Here is a 24,228-nt window from a genome sequence, read left to right as displayed (position 1 = left end):
TAGGGCACACTGCTACATTAATGTTGCATATCGGGGACACACTAACCCATTTTCCAAGGAAAATGTACTACAGGGCAATTTGAAACTGCTGTGGTTCTTTTCATCTCCTTTAGAAAATCTGATAAAATAGTCATGCATTCATTATTCGTTGGAGGAACCTGCAAGCTCCAATCTGTCACCTCTAAAAATAACAACTGTGCTATACTTCTTTCAGCACTGGCCTGGGATCGCAGACTCTGCACTAAATCACCAACCACTGCAGCTTTATCTGCGCACAAAAGGCTAACACCCATTTTCTACGAGAGCAAGCTTTTAAGACCTATTTACCACATTTTGTCCTACCACTAAGTTTGATTATACTTACCTCTGCCCCTGTATTCATGGATTCATTTTTATTATGGGTTCTCTTTCACAGATATCAGGAAGAGCCCCCTCCCCTTTTGCAGTGCTACCTTTGCAGCTGATAAGTGTGTGCCTGTATAATGCTTTGAATTTGACACTTTGACCATTATTGACACTTAGGAGAGAAGAGATGGACATAATGGACACGATTTGGAGTCTACTAAGTTGGACTCAGACCAACTGAATGTGGGAGACAGAATTGTAACATTTCTATAACCAGGAGAGAACGTTGGCACTCAAAACAGCTTAATATAATAAAAGCCAAAACACTGTTGCAGCATTGGAAATTAATGGCTCTTCTGATGAAATTTCAGAGGCTGATTTGATTAACCCCAAAGGTATGTCCCATAAAGCCAGAAAAAGTGCAAAAAGAAGGCAAAAAAGTCAAACTGAACAAAAGTTGAAGAAGCTGAGCTGATAGAACTGGATTCTTGCAGCTCTGGGTAAGTGCAGGAGGCAGAGGGGCTTTAAGGGTTAGTTACAGTCCCTAAGTGTGTGGTAGGCCAGGAGGCAGTGCAAGGAGGACTGGTCATGGAGTAGCCTGGTACCCATTGAGACTCTGAGGATACAAAGCAATCAGTCGATTCAGCAGACAGGAGTTATCAAGGAAGTGAGAGAGAGAAGGCATTGGAGAAAAGGAATGTCTTGAGCTGCTTCAGGAACTTCAGGTGGTCGAGCTTAAGTCTGATAGGGGCAGGAGGGGCATTCCAGAGGGAGGCACCTGCAGAGGAGAAAGATATCCCTCTCACTCACTCTTCCTGGAGAAGCATTTGATCTTCAGAGAATTAGAAGTAGCTGAGTGAAGGGCTCTAGTAGGGAGGTATTTAGGCAGAGAGAATTGAATATATTGCTGCCTAGGCCCAGAAAGCCTTGTGGATGACGCAGAGTGTCTTTAACTTGATCATTGCAGCCACTGGGCTGGATAGATGCAGTCCCTGGGCTTGAGGCCAAGGGACTGCATCTATCTTGTTCTGGATTAGTTACAGGGGAAAAGAGTAGCATTAGGCAGATTTAGAAAGAGGCTATTGCAGTAGTCCAGTCTGGAGGGAACCTGGGCTCTTGTGACAGTGAGATTCTGGGGGAAGGTGAGAAAAGTACAATACCTCTGAGGAGGTGCAACTGGAAGTGGGCCTTCTTGACAAGGTCTGTGATGAGAAGAGAGAAGGAGAGCATGGAGTCGAAGATGACACCAAGGTATTTTTCCTCACAGGAGAGCGAGGATAGAGGGCCCAAGGAGGGTGGCCAGAGTGACAGCTAGAGTGACAGAGGGAAAGTGGGAGCAGGGGACCCAATGAGAAGGATCTCTTTCTTACTGGCAGAGATTGTTGGAGGCGAACCAATCCTAATCACAGATAGACTGTCAGGAATGAGCGAGGAGGGAGAGGAGGCTGGGGTAAGCCTGGAAGAGAGCTGAGTTTCACCCGCATAACACTGAAAGATAGAAGAGAAGGTAGAGATCAGGTGGGTCAAATTATTAACAATTATTTATAATGTGCAACAAGCCCTCAAGCCTCAGTGCACAGGTAAGAGGGAAGAGAAGAAATACAGGGTCAAGCCAGGGGAGCACTGACGAGACACAGGCTAGTCATTAGTTTTAAAGAGAAAGATCCTTAAAGGTTTATTAAACTGTAAGAAGTCTGAGCAACTTTTAAGTTCACCTGGCATCATGTTTCATATACGTAGAGCAACTATTTCAAAACTTGTTCCACCAAAACTATCCAGCTTGCAGCGTGGTTGAAAATGTTTGTTAGAACAGTTGGAGCAGAGGTAGCAATTGGAGGATGCATGCAGCATCCTCTTGATCAAGTATCCCAGAGCATTGGTCGCAAGACATTTATAAGTCAAGGTTAACAACTTATAAGTAATGCGTTATTTAACAGGGAGCCGTTGCAAAGATCTACAAGCATTAGTAACATAGTCCGTTCTAGCAAGGACACATAGAGCTCACTCTGTGTTCTTTTGGGCTACTTGTAATATTGTATTGTATTGTATTTGGATATTTATATAGTGCTCTTTTCCCATTTGTATGGCCTCAATTTGAATTGTGATTGGAACACCCTCGGTGACCACAGTCAATGTGGTGGAGGTTCTAAGAGTTTAGATTAAGAGATGCTTTTGTGCATTTACACTGGTTTAGGACTTAGATGGCTGGCTGCCCAAAGCTCAGGCATGTGGGTGGGTGCTGTTGGTGGTTTAGGATAGAGTGCTTTTGCTGAAGATTCATTGTGTGCCCATCTATACCAAATTTTCTTTTTATTGGTAGTCGCAGTATGCTAGTGACAGAGGTGTTGAGGTATGTCAGGGGTTTCAGTGTGGACGAGTGTGTGTGGTGATAGACCGGAATGGCATAGCCATAACTGCATTCTATGGTGCATGGATATTTGGCTGTGCCTGTGGCAATATTAGATTTAGAGGTATTGGCTAGAAGTGCAGTAGTCTAATCTAGAATTTACAAGAGCAGTAGCAAGAGAAGCAGGGTTAGATTCAGATAGATAAGGCTTTATTTGTCTAATAGGCCTTGTGGTATAGGCACAGGAAACGTTAACCTGTCCTGCATGTTTTTTCATATTCAGATTAATTTCCAGGTAAATGCCGAGTGTATTGACCCAACGTGTAGTCCCTTCTCCCTTCCCATGGTGGGCATTTTATTTGTATACATGTTTTCCTATCTTTTTAATGGTCTCCATTGAAAGGGAAAACATACTCAATTTTCCCTTCTCCGGCGGCCATTTCTTTGACATTATATTTTTTCTGTTCTGAAATGTTGGAGCGTTTCAGAACAGAAAAAAATGCTTTTAGTACCCCGGTCTAACAGGCCTTGGTACTAATGGCAATAAGCCCTCAACTGCGGGCTATTACCACATACAGTAATGCCCTGGGCCCTTGTAACTTTGGGGCCATTACCTTAGGCAGTAATGGCCTACAGTCTCGGGGCTTATTGCCACATTAACAACTGGGCATGGATATTGGAATACAAACAGCCAATCAGAACCAAGGGATTCTAGGCAATATTCACAAAAGTAGCAGTAGATCCTGATACCTGTCAGGATTCCAGCATTTTTCCTGGTAGTCTGAATTTCCCCCGCCCAAAGCTCTGTATTCAAAACATATTTTTTGGCAGTGGCAGCACACATACTTGACCATAAGTTCGGCTTGCAGCAATATAAGAGGCCATAATGCTTGTGGGTTTAGGTACAAATGTGTAATTATTTCACTGCTTTTGCCAGCAAATAGGGGGTGGATGGCATGTTTATTCTGGAAGAACTGTATCATTAGTTTACGAAATGTTGGATAGGTATCACATTTTGAACTTCTCAACACGCAGACACTGCTTATCTGTAATTCGCATTGAACATGTTCTAGTAATTTATAACAGGGCGTGATATACATTTAAGTGTTTTGAGTTAGTGGATGCTGACGAAGAGTTAATATTTAACCCTTATAGAGAGAGGGAGGACGACTGTCCTGCCCCTAAATTTAAGGCCTGAGGCAAAGGAAAGGTCAATATTTTAATGACCATGTCATTACTCCAAATGATAATACCCCTTTGTAGGTCTAAATGGCTGTCAGCACATAGTGGTAACAGCAAGGACCGTTTAGGAGTTGGCGTGGTGAACTAAAACATATTTGTTTGTTTTATAGAAAGTGAGGTAAGCAGAGAAAACATGTTAGTAAATTGACTTTTGTTTTATATTGCAGTATTTAAATAGCATGGCGGCCTTTATAAATATACATGTTTTACATTAACTTGTTTGAATGGGAAAGGTTTTAACATAAGCATTCATTAGGTGTAATGCAAAAGTAGATGGTTTCTTTGCAGTTAAATAATGTTTCCATGTTTGAGTAGTAAGAAAGGAAATCCTTCCAGAGAGGGAGTTTGTTGTTGGAAGTAATCTTTCAGTGACATTTCACTTTTGTTCTTCAATGCAGCACATGCTTTCTGTTTCCACCCTGTCTGCTCCTAAAATCAAATTATTTGAAATGCAGTCTACATCTGATGATACGGTCTGCATTGCAAGCGTTCTGATTAGCTAAGAGCAAGCCAGTAATGAGTACTGTGCAGTAATGCCAGAAAAAGGATCTTCACTGAAATACAGTAAGGATGATTTCTGTTGGAATGACATGATGCTGCTGCTGTTGATGTTTAAGTAGTATAATGTAAAGGTAAGCCTGGACTCCTAAAAGACAGCAGCTGTGCATGGCTAATACTTACCCGATCTACAATAGGTGTGCATGGTTTGCTGTAGAAATAAACCACATAATAGTGATACAATAATCAAACACTTTGAACATTAAAGAATACCTGAAGAGAAAGGCATGAAGGCATCGTTCTTCTTAAAGCATTGATTCTCATCCAGGAAATGTTGTGGGTTAAAACTTGCAGGGTCCTTGTAATGTATTGGGTCGAAATGCACAGAAGTCAGAACAGGAATAATGTGGGTGCCCTGAAAGAAAAAGCCAACCAGTAAGAATGGCAAGGAGATGAAAGACACCATACTAAATGTGTCTGCACCAATTGTTTTCATCACATTTTCTTTAATCATAAATTACTCCACAATTCAAGATGGGCAACATAAATGGACATTACAAATATATACAAATATAAAATAATGATGACAAATACTGTAAGAACACTGTGATAATGTCAAATGAAAGGATCAGACTTAACACAACGTGTGAATATATTAGTTATTCCTAATTTTATGATCATTATCAAAAAGGGTAATTATGGTGTCTTGTCATAATCTGCAAAATTAGCCTAAGCAAACATATATGGGCAGATTGACAAAACCCAAACATTGGGTACTAGAGCTTGCCCAAACTTTATCTGGTGTATGGACAAGGAGATTTGTTGAGTTTGGGCCAAAAGGGTGTACAAATGGCATCTGAGATTTTGGAGGCTGTTAGAGCAGTTGACGTGAAAGCGAGAGAGGTTGAATAATAACATGGTTTTGCTGAGGGAAAGGTAGAAAATTAATGCAGAATTTATTTGAGGGCGAAGACCATTAAAATCAGTGTTAGTTGAGGGGGTTAGGCATTTAAAATATGCTTTAGTTACGAGGGAGAAACCTAAATAGGATTAGGTTGAGGGAGAGGTAGAACATGGAAATATAACTGGTGAAACTATCCACAAACTTAACAAATTGACAGCGTTTTAACCACAAACAGAGACAATATAGATTGAAATGAAAACACATAATCATACTTCTGGCATACATAATTTTGAAGACAGAGATAAACCTTATATTGGAAAATTAAGTTGTAGTCATATTCCTGGGAAATTCGATTTTGATATCACAGTCAGAAATCTGGGGTGCCACTGGATTCCTAATTAGTATTGTTGCTTTTTACAATTTGATTTGTAACTTCTCTTAGAATTAATCAGAGTATTTGGTTTTGAATGCTATAACTATGCAGTCATATTACACTTCCATCATGGCTCCTCACCATTAAGCATACATGCAAGCCAACCTGTTGAAGAGTAAATGTAGTTCCAGAACAACAACCATGGGATTCTACTTCCGCCCAACTTCAATGTTTCACCCGACTGTGGCAACAACGTCTGTTACCTAGGAGTTCTGCTAATTAGAAGCTTTATCTCAAAGCATAAGTGATTCCTGTGACATATGCGGGATCTTTTATTTATTTACACACTCTAAAACAAATGTTCCTGCATATTAATCAGTAAAATAGAACTTGAAATTTCATACCATCGCTTATGTCAATAATAGAATTTTCAGGATCTCGTGAACTACTTCTCTACATGGTCTACTCAATGGAGGGTGACTTTCCTTCCTAGACCACCATTTCCGGGTAGAAGATATAACAGGGGTGACAATGGTTATGGGTGAGAAGCTGGGGTACACATGCCTGGTTTTTCCAGCCTGTGATAACAAAGACACACAATAGATGAAGGAGGGTCTAAGGATTCACTGCCATCCACCCCTGAGGGAACCGTCAGACGTCTTAGGGCCAAGAGATCACAAGGATAATGTTGGTACAAGTTTGTAAGGACGTGGCCCGGGCAGCATGCGGACCGACAACTAAAGGGGTAACAAAATCAGCAAAGGTCTTCCAGAGAGGTTGTTTGGGAAACCAGAGGATTCTGGAGAAATAAAAACAGATAAATACAAATCCAGTAATCCAGAGAACTCAGGCACCTGAAGTATTATGCAGGGGCATCACACAAACAAACAAAGGTTCCAGTAAAGCTCAGTTCCACAAATACAATGTGCAATACCAGGGGAGAGTCCAAAAACATGCCATGTCAAAGTTAAGCATAGAACCAAGACAGTAGCAAAAATGCAGGAGAAAAAGCGGAGTCAGAAAGCACGCAGAATTTTGACTCACACAAAAGATAGCACACTCATGTTTATGACAACTGTGTTCTCTCATCACACCAGTATGCATATTTAATTAAAGTCAACACATATTATCTGCTCCTGTCACAAAGCCATCTAAATATGTTACTTCAAAACTCGTACTGTGTAACATAACCAAAAACTGGAACATTCAGTTACGAGATTTGATTTATCCCTGCCTCCAAAGAACTATTCAAGTTCATTTTTTTTATCTAGGATTTACACTCATCTGTCTCACAATTGACCCCCGAACATACTTTACTTTGTTGGGATGCAAGTGCAATGTCCCAGGCAGGTAAAGAGATTTAGACTGCGCAAATCATATCTGCAGGCAGAATAGTGTTAGTAGTTCTCGTTGGCCATGACAGAATGCACATGAATCCACTTTGACACATATTAGAAATACCATATAGCTAAACAGAAAGAGCAACAATGTATTCATGTTAGGGATGCAGGGGTTAAAGATAGGGTGATGTATTTTGCATTAAGTGAAAGTGTACAGTGTTATGTTTTCAACGATGTGCTAGTAGGTAGCTGTCATAGTTAGGCATGTGAGATGGAGTCAGAGACGTGTTGAGGTAAAGGCGAGGTCCATGGGCTAAGGTAGCAGGAGTTCCACCATGTTGGATTTTAGGGAATGTTGCAGGGTGTGGTTATAGGAGTATGAGAAACAGGCCTAACATGGAGCTGCGGCTCTGTCCAGTTGATCTAGAGACCTTGCATCCTCCGTAGAGTGAAGTTATGCCACCAACGACATAGGCAGTCATGCTGTGACGATAACATCTAATTGAGTGCAGCTGCAGAGCTTGGAGGAGCTGGGAAAGCAATCTTATTTCCAGGGAGGAAAGGTGGGGATGCGCCCTTTGAAGGTTGAATTCATGTGAGAAGGGCATGGGGTCTGTGATGCCAAGATGCCTGGTGAAGATTTGGAGCACTACTGCCCTCAACCGAAAAACAGTCATCCTATTTGAACTGCAGGCGCTGAGCTCAAGGTATCAATAAATAAACAACATTCAAACCTATGAATGGTGCCCTAATCATGTCATTCATGGCCATCTAGGTTCCCAAGAGATAAGTGGGTAGACGTCCTAGGGCTGTACTGTGATTTTGGATAGCAGGAGCAGAGGTGATGCATTACATTTATCTACAAGGTCAGAGAGCTGTCTGTGTGTACAACAGTGTCTAGTATAATGAGGAGGCCCATTGTATTTTCCAAGCAGAGTTTACCTCTCTATTCACACTTTATTCAGGCTCTGAGGGAGTGGTGCATATCACATGATGGTTGGCAATAGTTACTCATTGGAAAAATACATTATGACAACAATGTACCTGGTTGTCAATCAACTCCTGCGTTTCGTAGTGATGATGTAATAGGTCACATGTTTAGGGGAATGTGTTTTAAATAATGTGTGGCAATGGACTATAGGGGATAATTAGAATGTTATGTAGGTCTTAGCCAACGGGGAGTGAAGGATCATGTTGCAATCTTCATTATGCATGGTTTTGTTAATTTGCGATTTTCCGCTATAAAAGATGTAACTCCTTTGCGTGGGGCGAGATCCATGTTAGTTCGGTACTGCTGGACCTTCTGATACTTTATGCATGTGATAAAACCTTGTTTTCCTTGCAAACGGTGCATAATTTTTTTGGCCTACTTGGAATTGTTTTTTTTATTGTTCGGGTTTTGGGTCATTCACCTACAACTTCATCTACAGAATGTAAGAATTGCTTTGTTCAAAACGAAAATTCTATCTCATTCTAAATTCATAGCATTTTAATTTACATGCACTTCGCATAAATGCCTCCTGCAAACAAAAAATGGTAATACTTGTTTCCTTACAAGCAGTCCTTTCTCTCACCTGGCACAGCCAGTATAACTGTGGAATGTACTGTCATGCTTCCAAAGATTTGTTTTCAAAATCAGTATATTCTTTCATTACAAGAATTTGGTTACAGCACTAAATTATAATTTGCTCATGCCTACAACGAATTCGAATACATTTCTTTCACAACTAGCATTTTCTCTCATCCACAATGAAAACATTTCACACCTAGTGCAACCATTGAATGTGCTGTAGCACCTTCAAACACTTCAAAGACATTCTTTTTGCAACAACTATTTTCTCAGATCTATCATTTGGCACACACTGTGCATCCACTGAAAATAATATCTTGCCCCCAACCAATTAAGGGACATTTCCATTGCTGCTGTTATATTCTCTCATCACAAAAGAAATGTTAAATGTAGTCTATTTCTTTATATCAAACAATTCAGATATATCCCACTTGCTTCCTAGTCACTGATATGAAAGGTTACATGTGCCGATGTCAAGCAAGGTGTTCAGTTTGATTTTCTTTGTTCTCAGTAAGTGGTAGTCACAAAAGCATGGTCTATACTATGTTATGTTATATTATTGATTTTGGTACAGTGCACTTATGACAAAAACATGTCCTCTTAGCTCTAAGCTGTCAGTAATAGAAACGTGGGATTGAGTGACTCCAAAGTAGAATACCAAATGCATTTATAGTTTTCTTTTGTAGAATCTAGAAGGTTCATTGTTTACATTAAACTAAAGGAGAGAGTTCAATAAATGGGGGGACCTATAGATAAGGCAATTCCTAAAGAAATAAACATAATATGGGCGATTTATTTGTACTGTAGGGTTTGTCTAATAGCTTCATTTTTCAAGGCATGTTGTAGTTTTCTCAGAATATATACTGGTAGGCCCAAGTATGATGCATTGTCATATTCTTGTCATGATCTGTGAAGTCGCACCACATGCCAGTTGCTAAGGCAACTTCACCAGCACTATCCATGGAGCAGGCTTACTGTGAGTGCAGATCAAAACGAAATACGCCAAGCATCAATGTCGTGTGATTTCATCACGCAACCCAGAATGCTGTTCATGGCTGCCCACTGAAAAGATGCAGGCTGCACACAGACAGTTGCCACAACTTATCAAACTAGTTAAGTATTTGGGCCTCATTACGAGTTTGGAGGTAGCCATGCTGTTTTTACTGGCATGGCTACCCCCAAACTTGGGTCCGGCTCAGGGTCCCGCGAAAGTGGAATTAACGGCCCATTACGACCTCGGTGGGGCTGGCAATTCCTGTTGCCTGGGAACCGGAGCCGGTACGTCCCCATTCCCATTTGAGCCCCCATAGGGTAGCAGCGGTACCATTCATAGATCGTAATGTTGCGGTATTGTAACAACGGCGCCGGTAGTACTACCTGTGCTGTTGTTGCCTCACCGCCACAATCGTAAAGAGACCCTTTGTGTTTTACCCTGTGCTATTTTCTTTATTCCATTTCGTGCACCAGATCCTTTAACTCTGTTTCTTTGACTGCTTTTTGGCTTGCTCTTCTGCTGTGACGCTTGTTTTACTGCCTTCCTGCTAACTGAATGTTCCAGCTTTTGGTTATGTTACACAATACGAGTTTTTAAGAAAGATATTTTGATGTCTTTGTGACAGGAGCAGATAACATGTGTTGGCTTTAAATAAATATGCATACTGGTGTGATGAGAGAACATATTAGTTGTCTTAAACTTGACTGTGCTATCTTTTTGTGAGAGACAAAATTATGCCTGCTTCCCGACTCCACTTTTTCTCCTGCATTTTTGCTTGGCTCTATGCTTACTTTGACCTGACATGTTTTTGGACTCTCCCCTGCTATTGCGCATTCTCTACATACTAAATACTAGATGCAAAATACATTCTCAGAATTATGTTGCAGAAGAAGGACATTATATTCATTTTCTGAAACGTTTTGTGCTACTTTTGTTGATGGGACAGCATACTATAAGTGAAGAAAAAGACTTAAACATATTTTTTTTGTATGTGTTGTATTGGTTAGATATAACCTTATAAAACAAATGCAGACGAAAAGTACACATTAAAATTAAAATAAGCATACATAAATACATAATATATTCACAATAAAATCCATCAATTGGCAATATTTATATTAATTTCTAGAGGATGTCTTGCCAAATGTAAAAAAAATGTACAATTCATCACTAGATTATCTCCTGCATATAGTCGAGCGCAAAACTGATCACTGTCCACAGAACGCAGATCATGTAACTTTTTTTCCATAACCCTTTTCATAGATGTCAGCTATGAGTTTACAGTCCATTAAAAGATGAAGTGAAGTCTCTATCTCAGAACCACAAAGTCTACATAATCGTTCTGACATTGGAATAGATTGCCATGCACCTATCCGTGATAAAGTAGGGAGCTGTCCTAATCTAAGGGACATTATTAAGCATCTTACCTTCTTATTTTGTATGTTTGTTAGGTACGTGCAATGTGCATCCCCAGGAAAGCTTTATAAAATATAAGTAGAAAAAGATGTTTTTTCTGAGAGTTTGACAGATCTAAAACCTTGATCCATAAAGCAGCATTTTTCTTTATCGCTCTACATTTAACTGCCAAATTATTGTCAACAGTAAAAGCACAACCTATTTCATCCAAACATTTCTAACTGTCCTTTAACCATGGATTTAATGCTAAAGCATTTCACTTAAAACGAGTTTGATTTACAAAACAAGAATACATAGAATGCCAGTTATTAAAATGTTCAGAAATCTTAAAATAAAAGATGCACATAGAGATCTTCTTTCGTGTGCCCAACGGTATAAGTCCTAATTCATTGCAGATGGCCTCTACATGGCCTGAATTGGAGAGACCTAATGCCTTCCTCCAAAGATGCCCCTCTAAAATACTTAGCCATTTTACTTATTTGACTGTAAAGATTTCAAGGCCATATAAGATACTGGGTGGAATACAAGATCTTTATAGTGTCAGTAACCCCTCAATAAATTGTCCAACTCCTTTTTAATATAAGCTTTAATTGCCAAAAACCACACCATGGTCTTTTTTATTATGAAATTAGTTAATGCCACTTTATCTAGTTTATTCGTTATTAAAACACTAAGATACGTATAAGAAGATACTTCCTGTAATGGTGCATTTTCAATTGCCCAATTATATCTCTTTATTCTTTTTCTATTAACCTTAATGATCATAATTTTAGTTTTACTGAAATTAATAAGAAGACCATCATTAGTCGAGAACTGATCTAATTGTGTTAGGCTATGTTGTAGGCCAATAGCAGTTTGGTCCAGAACTACAAATAGATTCATTGGTTTTATAGGGTGAGACAACTTTTATTGATGAATGAGAGGAAATATTAGCAGTGAATAAAAAGTCTTGGAATTGGAGACAGGAGGGAATTAAATTGCGTGGATGTAACTAGTTGTGCCATAGTTGTGTGAGAACACAAAATTCTGATTATAGAAAACATTCTTATAATTCCTTTAAGGTAAGAGGAGGTTGTGTTTAGCCTTTGTAACTGTGTGTGCCATCTATCTGTGATAAGAAGCTACTGGTTTCAAGGAAAACGTCTTAAAAAGGTAGGCTCAGTCCTGTGTCTTAGTTGCAGAAGGCAGAGAAGACTTTCATAATATATCTAATTATCACCCTGGTGAATCAACACACCATGAATAGGTGCCGGATATGGGAAGCTCCTCGTCTTCCATTAATGATTCTAATAAAAACAATGGTTCTGAGAAAGGCAAATATGACCCATCTGAATCCAGGGCACCACAGACATTGTAGAAACCAGTGCTACTACACAGTAGAAAGGAGGAAAATGCCACAGATACAGGAACAGAGGGGAAAGACAAAACTACTCTTCCACATTTGTCCAGAGTCTTTAAAAAATAGCCTGTGAGATCTGTTAATTCCAGACCTTAGTTTGTTAAATTCAGCCCACCGACTTCCCCACCACCACCTTCATAGCCCAATAAGTATGAGTTGGAGATGTTGTGCCCCAGAAATACATTGTCTTATATGGAATGTTTTCATAAATGGCAAACAACATTATCTTGTCAACTGCTATCTGTGTAATACATATATATGTAGGGGAAAAGTCCAGGACAAGCTGAATGCCACATCTTTCAGTGCTGTATCATGTGACACTGTGCATTGGCCAGTGATGAACCCAGACAACCTTGACTGCATTGATCTGAGCAGTAGCCAGTCCCCAGACCAAACCCAACCTGTACTGTTAGCCTACTGTGTTGCCGTACCATACCTCTAAAGACTGAATGTATTGGTGACTGACTGTAATAGTATGATATGGCATTCGTGTTTGTGCTACTGCTATTCTGTTATTGAGTCTTGCTTCTGCTATTTTGCAGCTATAGTAATGCATAGTGGGTAACCATCCCCAATGGTCAATAGTATCTGTTAGGCAGAATCATATGCAGTACCCTTCAGGAACATCACACACAATTAAGACTACAAGTGACAGTACAAATTCACCTTTGGTACAAGCCTGTACTACACAATAAAGTGGTAGTGATGGCTGAGAAGCCAGATTTATCTCAAGAGTAAAGTGAGCAGTATCAATAGTAACACAAAGAACAGCAATTGCTATGGTTCAAACAAACACTGACTCAAGGTTTCTTAGTAAAAGAATATACATTTATTTACACATTCATTTATGAAACAGCTCACTAAATAAAGCAGCAGAAAAATCATACTCTTAATATAATACACAACACCCAATCAATTCTGGCCAAGTTAGGCTCAAAATGAAGTGTGAGCAAAATGGCACTCCAACAATTTAAAAGGGAGGGAAAGAAAAGGTTATACAAAATTAAGCAGCACCAACAAGTAAGCAGGGTTGGCAATCTAGAAAAGGCTTGCTACAATGAGGATACAAATCACCAGGCCTGGGCCAATGTTAATTGTTCAGTCTTTGCAGAGGATCACACAGTTCAGAGTCGTTCCTGGTTAAGTCTTTGCCAAGAGGTCGAAACGAAGTTGGTCGAAGGAAAAGTTATTTAAAAGAGCAGAGAAGGACAAGCCCTCAGGTTGGTGAAATATTTAAAACACTTTGACTGCGGTCGATGGTACGAACAACCGGGTTTGAACAATACCTTAAATGAAGAAGAAGGCTGTAGCTGAGGCAGAAGTTCCTGGCAGATCCTGCAGGCTCACGGTTCCTGAAGCGACTGTCGGACTGACACAAAGTAGGAAGACTGGAGGGTCCTGCACTGCCCAGGGAAGAAACCAGCAGCAAAGCAACGAATAAAAGGTGCGCACCTTAAAAGCCAAACAGGGTCCGGTCCTCCTGGCTATCCGGTTCACTGCAGCTGTGCACAGAAAATTTGACATGGGGAAGGAGGCCTTGCTTGGTGTTTGGCGAACTGGTTGGTCCCACTAGCTCAAGGGAAGAAGATTCCTTGCAGATATTCTCTGTCGTGTAAGTTTGGAGATTTGGACCTGCAGCAGGGCTTCAACGGAGGTTCAATTGTGGTGGTAGTCCTCTTCTTTCAGCTTCTCTTCGGTTCTCTTGATCCAGTGGCGACTCTGCCGTCCAAGCCGCAGAGACCTGCTTTTCATGCAGTTTACCCGCATTCACAAAGCCTGGCTGTCAATCACCCAACAGGGTGGTTGTCCTGGCGGGACAGTCACCACAGCCAATCATACAGAGTGTGACATGGGTCTCCAAGGAGACCCTGTGCAGGGAATCTCAAACCCCTCCCTCACATCCTGTCCCCCTCAGACATGCAGGCACCTAAGGAGGGCTTCTGTGCAGAAGCCTGCCAAAGGACGATGAACAAAGGAACCAAACCTGGTTTGGCGAGCAGAGTACAACACGAGAAAGACCTTAACACAAATTAAATGGTGACTAAACCCAGCCAGAACCAAATGGGGTCCAGCAGATTTACGTTTGAGGCTACTAACGTAGCCTAAAACAGTACCAAGGCTATTTACATAGACTGCAGTAGGAAAAATATGGTAGATACCACTGCCACCAGCCAAATCTTAACAAAAGGGGAACAAAATAATGTTCCATGAGAGACAGGAAAAAGGGATAACTATTAACCATTTCCAGTACTCTATGTAAGATAGTTTGTACTGGGCATGTGCTTTTAAAAAGACTAATAAAGTCAATGGGCCTCATTACACGGAAGGCGGTGAGCCATGGCGCTATTAGCGCCATGGCTCATGCCGGTAAAATACCGGCACCGCCTTGGCGGAAAGGGGATTTACCGCCCCATTCCAAGGTTGGAGGGGCGGTAAATCCCCCTTCCGCCATTGCCCTTCCACATTCCCATTTCTGCCCCATAGGGCTCTATGGGAATGGGGAAGGCGCTAATTACGGCACCGCAATTTTGCGGTGCCGTAATTAGCTGCGAGGTCCCTTAGCGGGTTGGTTTTTAACGCCTGCAAAAAGCAGGCGTTAAATCACCAACCCGCAAAGGGACCTCGTAGTACGGCGGTAAGGGTTAACGGTCACCGTTGCCATTAACGGTGACCGTTAACCCTTACCGCCGTCCGTGTAATGAGGCCCAATGGCAACTTTACATGTTCTGGGAGGCAGTAGTCAGTCCCAGAAAACAGAGTTTAAAGTGGGAAGTCTGAAAAGGACAACCCTTTGTCACTGCACTAACGGTGCTGTGTAACACACAGTAAAAAGATGATGCCTATGACGTAGGTGAAGCTCCACAGTCTATGAACACAACAAATCTTAAACACACACAGCAAAACACAGAGTGGGAAAAAAAGGTTCCCACTCTTACCAGGTGAAAAAAACAATCCTAGAAATCCAGCAAAGCTGCTGAGGGACTCAGTAGGTAAGGGAAATTAGCCATTCTGGAGAATTCTCCCTAACACTCGCCGCCCCCAGACTATGGGACAGGAGGATGTAATCCACTCCTGGATGAATCTCTTCACTCTAGTCAGTTATAAACATTCTAGAGAGACCAGGACAGGAGGATGTAATCCACTCCTGGATGAATCTCTTCACTCTAGTCAGTTATAAACATTCTAGAGAGACCATCAGCATTTTGGTGGTGACATCCTGACCTGTGCTCAATGGTGAAATCAAACACTTGCAGGCAGATTGACCATCTTAGAGGTTTTGGGTTCTCCAATTTCATTTGCATTAACCATCTCAACGGTTGGTGGTCTGTCTGAATCACAAAAGTAGATCCATACAAGTATGGTCTAAACTTCTTCAGAGACCACACAATGGCAAAACATTCACGCTCTATGGTTGCCCACCTTTTTTCTGATTCCTTCAGTTTCCTACTGATGAAGCAAATGGGGTGCTCCTACCTTTCCCATCCAGTTGACTAAGGAATACACCTATACCTGTATTGGATGCATCTGTCTTCACAATGAAGGGTTGGTGGTAATCAGGATCTCTTAGGACTGGAGCTTGACAAAGGACTTTCTTCAGGTTTTCAAAGGCTTGAGTGCACTCTGCATTCCATCTAAACTTTTTAGGGAATTTTGGAGAGGAGATTACATTCAAAGGAGAAGCTATGGAACCATAGTTCTCAATGAAATCCCTGTAGTACCGAGTGAGACCTAGCAAGGCTCTCACTTGGGTTTGAGTAGTAGGGGTGGCCCAGTTTTGTACAGCTTGTACTTTGCTAGGCAATGGACTTATTTCATCTCCTCCTACCTTGTATGGGAGGAAAGGGCTTTAGGACCGCCCTCCCCCTACACTCTTCTCCTACGTGAGGCTTATGACTCGTCAGCAGCCATCCATGTGCCTGGGCCCAGGATGCAGGAGGGCTAAGGCTGACGCACGAGATGCACGACTCACCTTGTAGCATGATGCATACTCCATGTTGTAATACACTTAGACTCCATTTTCAGTACACTAATTCAGGACTCCGTGGAACAAGCAGCCTGCAGAGCTGCAGCTCTCCCCCTCTTGATCATGCACAGCGAGCCCGCACTTGCCCCAGCCTGCTCCGCATTGCGGCTCCACTGAAGGCCTGTTCTCACGAGCAACTAGGCGCGAACAAGTAACAGAACAAACACTGTGGGCCTCATTACGACCCAGGCGGTAAGTTACCGCCTGGGCCGTGACTTTACCACCATGGCGTAAACTGCGTTTACGCCATGGTGGTAGGCGGACTTACCGCCCCATTCCGAGGTCGGCGGGGCGGTAAGTCCCCAATCCCCATTTACCCTTCCCCATTCCCATTTTTGCCCCATAGGGCATAATGGGAGTGGGGAAGGCGTTAATTACGCCACCGTAAATTACGGTGGCGTAATTAACTCCATGGTCCCTTAGCGCCATGGATTTTAACACCTGCTAAAAGCAGGTGTTAAAAGCTCCATGGCGCTAAGGGACCTCGTACTCAGGCGGTAAGGGTCGGCGCTGTTTACGCTGCCGTAAACCCCTTACCGCCTGGGCGTAATGAGGCCCTGTATCATTTACCTTCCGCAGTACATCATTGCCCTGGCGGTGACCAGACCTTAAGTTGAGGTCTGTGAAAAAACAAAGCTGTCCCTGTCAAACATGCCTTGACCTCCCACAGACCCCCACATCCATGATATATGTTGTGCATAACCCCAACCCTGTTCCCCGTTTGAAGTGTCAGAATGTTAAACCTGTGTGCCACCCAGTCTTATCCATGCTGCTAAGCCATTTGCGAGGAGGTTCAAAACTCGTAATGTTGATTTTTCATATTAAAATGGATGTTCATATTAAAATGGAACAACCCTTGTCTATCCCAGCACACCTACATGTAAAGTTGACCAACATATGTATATTCGAATCTGTTATCACCAACCAAAGGTCATTGCTACTGTGCAATATTTAAAAGGCAATGGCCCTCATTACAAGTCAGGCGGTGGACCATGGTGCTATTAGCACCATGGTCCATACCGGATTCCGCCATTGTGGATGGCGGAATTACCGCCCCATTCCAAGGTGAGTGGGGCGGTAATTCCCCATTCACCATTTGCCCTTCCCCATTCCCATTTTTGCCCAATAGGGCATAATGGGGATGGGGAAGGCGCTAATTACGGCACCGTAAATTACGGTGCCGTAATTAGCACCAAGGTCGCTTAGCGCCTTGGACTTTAACGCCTGCAAAAAGGAGGTGTCAAAGTGTGAATCAGGCGTTAAGGGTTTAACGGCGCCGACGCTCTTTACGGCGCCGTTAATCCCTAAACGCCTGACTTGTAATGAGGGCTAATGTAAAACATCTCCATGCATGATATGATTTCAAGTGTTGTAACATATACAAGCTGTTTAAAGTAACACACCCCACCTGTTGTCAAATGGAATGTCGTTTGAAGTAATTGTTTTTACCCTTGAGCATGTACATCAGTCCAATCATAAGTATAACTTTGTAACTTGTCACTGATGTTGACATATACATCAACCTGGTCCTACCTCACGTTCTATGCTAGCTTTCCCCATGTGCCTCCACAACAAAAAGAAGAAATGTGAATGATGTGATGTTAACAAAAGCTTTTTTATTGATTCTGTGAACACATTACTTATGAACTACGAAGAAGTGTAAAATAAATAGTGCCCATAAACTCATACGATACATCGATAGATTAATACATATATGTAAACATGCAATTGTGCTGACATACCTCAGTTTTCCGTCTCTATAATGATGTGCATACTACTTGATAAATGTAGACCCGTGAAAAATTACAAGGCCATCTCCCCCTCCTCCTAGCGAGCCACGTATTCAACTCCCACCCTCCTCTCTCCAAGGCCCAGCTGGGGCTTGAAGGTCCCTGGTTTACTGATGTTAGAATATTACAGCTACACCTCCCTGCATTCATGTTGGGCCTGCACTAAGTATTCACCCTCCCCCATGCCCCCTGACACCTGATGCCACCATAAAAACACTGTGTACCACCATGCCCTGGTTAAGAAGAATTATGAGCAACACGGCCCCACAGCCCCCCGCCTTTTGAGGTGCCAGCTATGTGCACCTCTGACCCAATGGTATTTCAGTTCACCCTAACCTCGACTGACCATGGAGGCAATTACTCACTATTGTACTAACATACCGTAAAGCTGTCTCTTACTAAATCTAACAGAGTAGAATAATAGAGGTACCCTAACCCGTGCCCCCTGATAAGACACCTGGACTCATGATACTGGGTCCTCTGTTAACAGCGGTTTTATGATGATGTATTAAGGAAGCTCAGAGTTGTATACTGTTTCTCTCTGTATCTTTTATGGTATTAGATTAATGAGTTGTAGGATTTATATGTTAAATTGACATAGAAATTAGTGATAAATGTGTATGCGTGGCCACAAGGGCAAAATGTAAGTGCAGCAGCAATGTATCCACATGGACAGCTCGTGACCTGATACTCCACCCGATGAGCCCAGCTGACCCAAGCACTCCACAATGCCACCACGTGGATCTCTGCCAGTCATGGAGCGCTGCATCTACATTGTACATAGTAGCTAGTCTTCACCACCCAATCCTCACGATTATGTGCCCCCTAGAGCTTACCTCATCCATGACTTATTTTTGTAATAAATATGACTGTCTTTGCTATTGTCAGACAGAGCACTCTCAGAGTTTGCATGCCGTATATTGATTTAGATAAAGCCTTTTATATCTCACCCGCACTTGGTCTTGGTCTCATTCCCTGTTGGGGTGTGTCCAATATTGCCTCTCATTTTAGAGTTTAACTGTCTTTTTGGGGGACTCTCACTTTCAAGTGGTGACCTCGAGGCGATTGTATTCTTTTTGAGCCTTTTTGGCACGAGACGCCCCCGGCCACAGCAGAGACGCATGGTGCGCCCCCTCAAGAGGGCTGCCGGCCTACGGCAACTGGTATGCTTAGACGTGCGCACGCAGTAGGGCGAGAGGGTACGGGTCCCACTTCAAAAAACCCATAGTACCGCTCGCCGGGGGCTGCCGTTGAGCGTAGGGCAGCGCCGCCTGGACGAACCGGGTCCGGAGGGTCTCAGATCAAGACAGGCACGTGAGTATTAAGTGTGAGCGACATTAAAAGGAGTCGGATAGAGATAAGCGTGTACGAGTTCAAGCTAAGTTAAAACGGGGGCTCTTTCAAGGGTAAACTAATTGGTGCTTTCATACTTTTCTCTTTCTGTTGCACATGGACATTAGGAAAAGTTAAGGAGATTACAAGGTGAAAATGGAAGACGGGAACCTAGCTCTGCAAGGGGTAGAAGGCGCGCCGCATAGTGCTATCTTGACTAGTACTGGGAATAAGTAAAACAGAAAAAATATAAGTAAGAGTCTCAGCTGAGTAGAAGACTCGGAGTATAATTTAGAAAATGCTTTTTTCTTTTTATCTTTTCTAAAAATCTATGAGGGATATTCCGACAACTTAAGGGTTAAAGGGTGTGACGGGTTAGAAAAAACGGGACCATTTGAATAAAGAACAGTGAAGGAAGGAAAGAGAGGTATATGTTATATGTTGTAAGCAAAACGTTTGTCAAATTGACGTCATTTATTGAATATGTCATGCCTCTTTTGTGACTGGAATGTTGTGACAAAGTGACAAGTTGGTTGTATCGGGCTTTGATGAAAAGTGGTCAGTGTAAGTGTGACCTCTAGAGATCTAGTACACAGGCTATAACATGGATACATTAGTATTTAAGAACTGCCATCACTAGGGGTGTGCACATGAGGTACCCCGATCAACGTAGGGTGACACAAGAGGGTGAAAGACGGGGCAACAGCATGGGGGCTGAAAAACCCTTACCCCATATTTGCCAAAATTTGCCAGGCTATGCGGAACGTATAACCAAATACCATGACCAATGGGTCACGGAATTAAAAGGGGAAGGGCTACCCCAGGTATGGCCCCAAGGAGGGTCATTTGACAAAAGCGTGCTCGACATGGTGGCCAAATGCCTGTTTGCGAAGTACAAAGGAAAACAATTGCAGAATAGAAGGGACATATTAGACTTATGGAGGCGATTTGAAGAAGTTCCCCCAATCCAAAGAAAGGAAATAGCAGAAGAACAGACTACCTCTCCCCTGGCAACAGAAGGATAGCGAGAAGAAGGGTGAAGGAAAGGAAGGGCCAGTAGAGCTAATACGATTGTATCCCCTTTGGAATAATCCAGTGCCTGCTGAGGAATACAGTGACCCAGTGTGTGTGTCTGCACCAACTCCCGTAAATGCACCCTAACCCACTGCGCCCCCACCATATGATTTTCCTAGAACAAGTGGACAGGTGAGAACCCCAACAATAGACATTGAAAAATTCACAGAAGACTTAGATTCCAGACTATCAAGAGCCCGAAATGGATTGTCTAGACTACGAGATATATGTGAACAAAGTGGATCGGGCACTTCCAGGATCAAGCAAACACAGAGGGTGCAGACGCCTGACAGATCCATAGAAGAAGGGTGGAAGAAGGAGCTATTCCGAATACAGGATGAGCCGACCAGAATAATAGAGCTAGAAAAACATACGCTGGAGGGAAGCACAGGTGAAGAAGGAATGGCCACTGGAGGGGTGGAGGAGTTGTGGTGTGACATAGAGGAAGATGAGTTATAAGGAAGAAGAATAGGGTTCGCGGCAGGAGGGACGCCAGTGAGGTTAGATGAAATACCTCTGGGGAGGGCTATGGAGGAAGAATGGAATGGGGGATTAAGGAGTAGAGTGGGAAGTATGGAAGCATTGGGAAAGAAAGGATCAAAGGTGAGCATTGGGAAAGGAACAAAGAGTAGGCTACAGCTGCCCTTGATACACAGAGGAGGAGGGAGGCCAAATTATATACCCTGGGCTCAGATGGATAAGGCCAACTTGTAGAAATTATTGCCACCACTGTTGGGAGGAGCAAGTAAATTGATATATGCATTTGGGAAACACACAGCAGGGGTTCCGCTAGCTGTTGGTGGTGTTAAAAGTTTGTTGGTATCTGCAGTGGGTGATCAAGCTGACAGGGTTTGGGCAAAGGCCGGATTCCCAGGAATAACATTACATTGTCCAGCATGATGGTGCCTCTTTCAATACAGTACGTGCGAGAACCAGGGATGCCTTGAGAGACACCTTCCCAGATGCACCAGATGTGCAGTCAGTAATGCAATGTACAATGAATGATGGGGAAGATGCCATGGGTTTCATTTTACGAGTGCAGGAGATGTGGAGAGCGGAAATGGGTACGGACTGGGATCAATCAACATCTTTGTTTTACTTTATAATGAATAGAGGGCTCCCAAAAGAAGTTCAGAAAGAATTCCTGCTATTTTGTCACTCGACAAAATAGCAGGAATAGAAGCAAAAGGTTGGCCAGAAATACAAAGCATAATAGTACACTACCACAAAAGAATCAAGGAAAGGGAGAAGGCGATAGCACAGAAAAGGTTGGCAGACGAGGCAAAATTAATACAAACGAAACTGCTGAAGGCTCCCCACAGATAGAGAAGCAGAGAAGGAGGAGGGGTCAGTAGCAATACAAGGGATAATGGCAGCCAATTGGGTGGGAAATTGGCAATCACAGTGGAACGGACAAGAGCAGTACGGAGGACCGCAGTGGCAATTGTGGAGCACCTGGGGAGGAAGAGGTGGGTACAGAGAGCACAGAGGTGGTGGTCCGGGGTACAGAGGGAATGGCAGGTATGGAGGCCCAGGCCCAAGGGGGGAACAAGGGAATTGTTGGAATTGCGGGAGGTGAGGGCATTTCTCACGGGAGTGTAGGATCAGGCCAATGAATACTTATCAAAATGAACAGCAGTCTGGCCACCCCCACCCAAGGAGACCATATGGGCTGCCAATTGACGGTGGAGGGGGAAGAGGACAGCAAGATCAGAGGTGCCCAGAGGAACATAGGGTGCAAATGCATAATGTTCAGCAACACCCACAATGCCGTGAGCAGATGACACACACACAGGGGAACCCTTTCGGCACAACCGCAAATGGTGCAACTGCACCCTTTGGAGGGGTGGCCATGGTATCAGGAAATGTTTTCGACCATGGGGGTACCACGAGGCAGCCAGCATAGGACAGCCCACAGAGAGCACTTGCGTGTCCAGTACTGTCAACGACCCTTGATGCAGCAGAGGAATCATTGGTGAGGGCGGAGATAGGGAACAAACAATTCATGTTTATGGTAGATTCAGGCGCTGAAAAGTCATCCATATGAGAAGGCAAGTTTCCAATATCTAATCGTAAATTGGAGATGCAGGGGTTCTCTGGGGCGGTGGTCGAAGTTCCTTACACAGATGATTTGGATGTAACAGTGGGGGGCAAAACAGTACAAGCTCCCCCGCTGTACTATGAACAATCTCCAATCAACTTGCTGGGGAGGGACCTCCTCAGCAAACTCAATGTGACTATTTTTTTTACCAAAAGGGGAATAGTTTGCTCAACCACGGGGATCTGCCGATTGCGAGTCCTGTTGGTAGTGCACACACGAGCAACAGCGCCAGCAATACACGGCGTACCAGTGGACCCAGATATGTTATTCAGGGGTTGAAAACACTGGCACGAATGATTCCAGAGTTGAAACTCCAGGAATGGAGGGTGCTTGCAGAGTTTGTTTTCCATCCTATAGCACGTCCAGAGATAGTGCCAGGAACAGTGATGTAATTAGATTTGCATGCAGTACAGGTATCAGCGAAAAGGATAGCGGTTATTGGAATGGACACACATGGCTGCCAGTGGCGCACAGTATTGTGCATCAATGCTAACATTGCATTGCGAGATTTATCAGACGAAGACCTTGTCACAGATTCAGACATCGATGGGGAAATAATAATGGAAATAGCAATCCCCTGTGATATCATGATACAGACAAGACAGGTACCAGTGCAGCTGATGGCAGTGGTAGGAGCGCCACCTTCATTTTTTGACAATGACATGCAATCAGTGCTAGTTGACCTGTGGACCACCGGGCCACATGATGTGGGACTGTTGCATGAGGTGACACCAGTCAAAATAAAACATGGAGCATTATCACCCAGAGTAAAGCAGTACCCCATGTGCCGGGAAGCAGACGAAGGGATAAAAGAAACAATTACCGCACTGTTAGCACAGGGCATAATAGTGCCATCTAATTCACCATGCAATACCTGCATTTACCCGATCAAGAAAGCACAAGGCAGGGGCTTGGAGGATGATCCGGGACCTACGCCCACTTAAAGACCAAATATATTCAATATGATTTTGCACAAAGATCTAGGAAATGTTGCCACGGAAAGCACAATTATTCAGTACGTGGATGATTTACTGATTTGTGGAAAAAATGAGGAAGAGTGCAGGAAGGTTTCTATTACTCTTTTGACATTGTTGGCCCACAAACGTTACAAAGTAGACAAAGAAAAATTACAATACTGTCAACAAGAAGTGTTGTATTTGGGACAACTGATCTCAAAGGATGGTAAAAGAATCATACCAGACAGGGTAGCTGCCATCAAAGCAGTAATTAAACCAAAAACAGTGAAAGAGATGCAGAAATTCCTCGGCAGGTGTAGCTACTGCCAAGCCTGGATTTCAGAATATGCAGGATATACAAAGCCATTACTGCAGGGACTCAAGGAAGCGCAAAGAGAAAACACAGAAATACAATGGACAGCAGAAATAGATGAGGCCTTCACAACACTTAAGGAGCTAATTTCAACAGCACCAGTACTCGCAAACCCAGACTACGAACGCAAGTTTTATTTATTTTCACATT

General features: G+C 42.9%; 1 protein-coding gene across 1 annotated transcript in view; it reads right to left on the bottom strand.

Annotated features, from left to right (window-relative positions):
- LOC138566785 (cytochrome P450 2F2-like) overlaps positions 1–24,228 on the bottom strand; it is a 541,781-nt gene that overhangs the window by 13,080 nt on the left and 504,473 nt on the right. The window contains exon 8 of the mRNA XM_069644435.1: positions 4,706–4,847. Coding sequence (XP_069500536.1) covers positions 4,706–4,847 — 142 coding nt within the window. The remainder of the gene's footprint in view (positions 1–4,705; positions 4,848–24,228) is intronic.

This window comes from Ambystoma mexicanum, chromosome 2p (genome assembly GCF_040938575.1).
Source record: "Ambystoma mexicanum isolate Mex_15411 chromosome 2p, UKY_AmexF1_1, whole genome shotgun sequence".
In the NCBI taxonomy this organism is placed as follows: Eukaryota; Metazoa; Chordata; class Amphibia; order Caudata; family Ambystomatidae; genus Ambystoma; species Ambystoma mexicanum.
The sequence above is the reverse complement of the archived record's forward strand: the minus strand, read 5'-3'. Positions and strand labels throughout refer to the sequence as shown.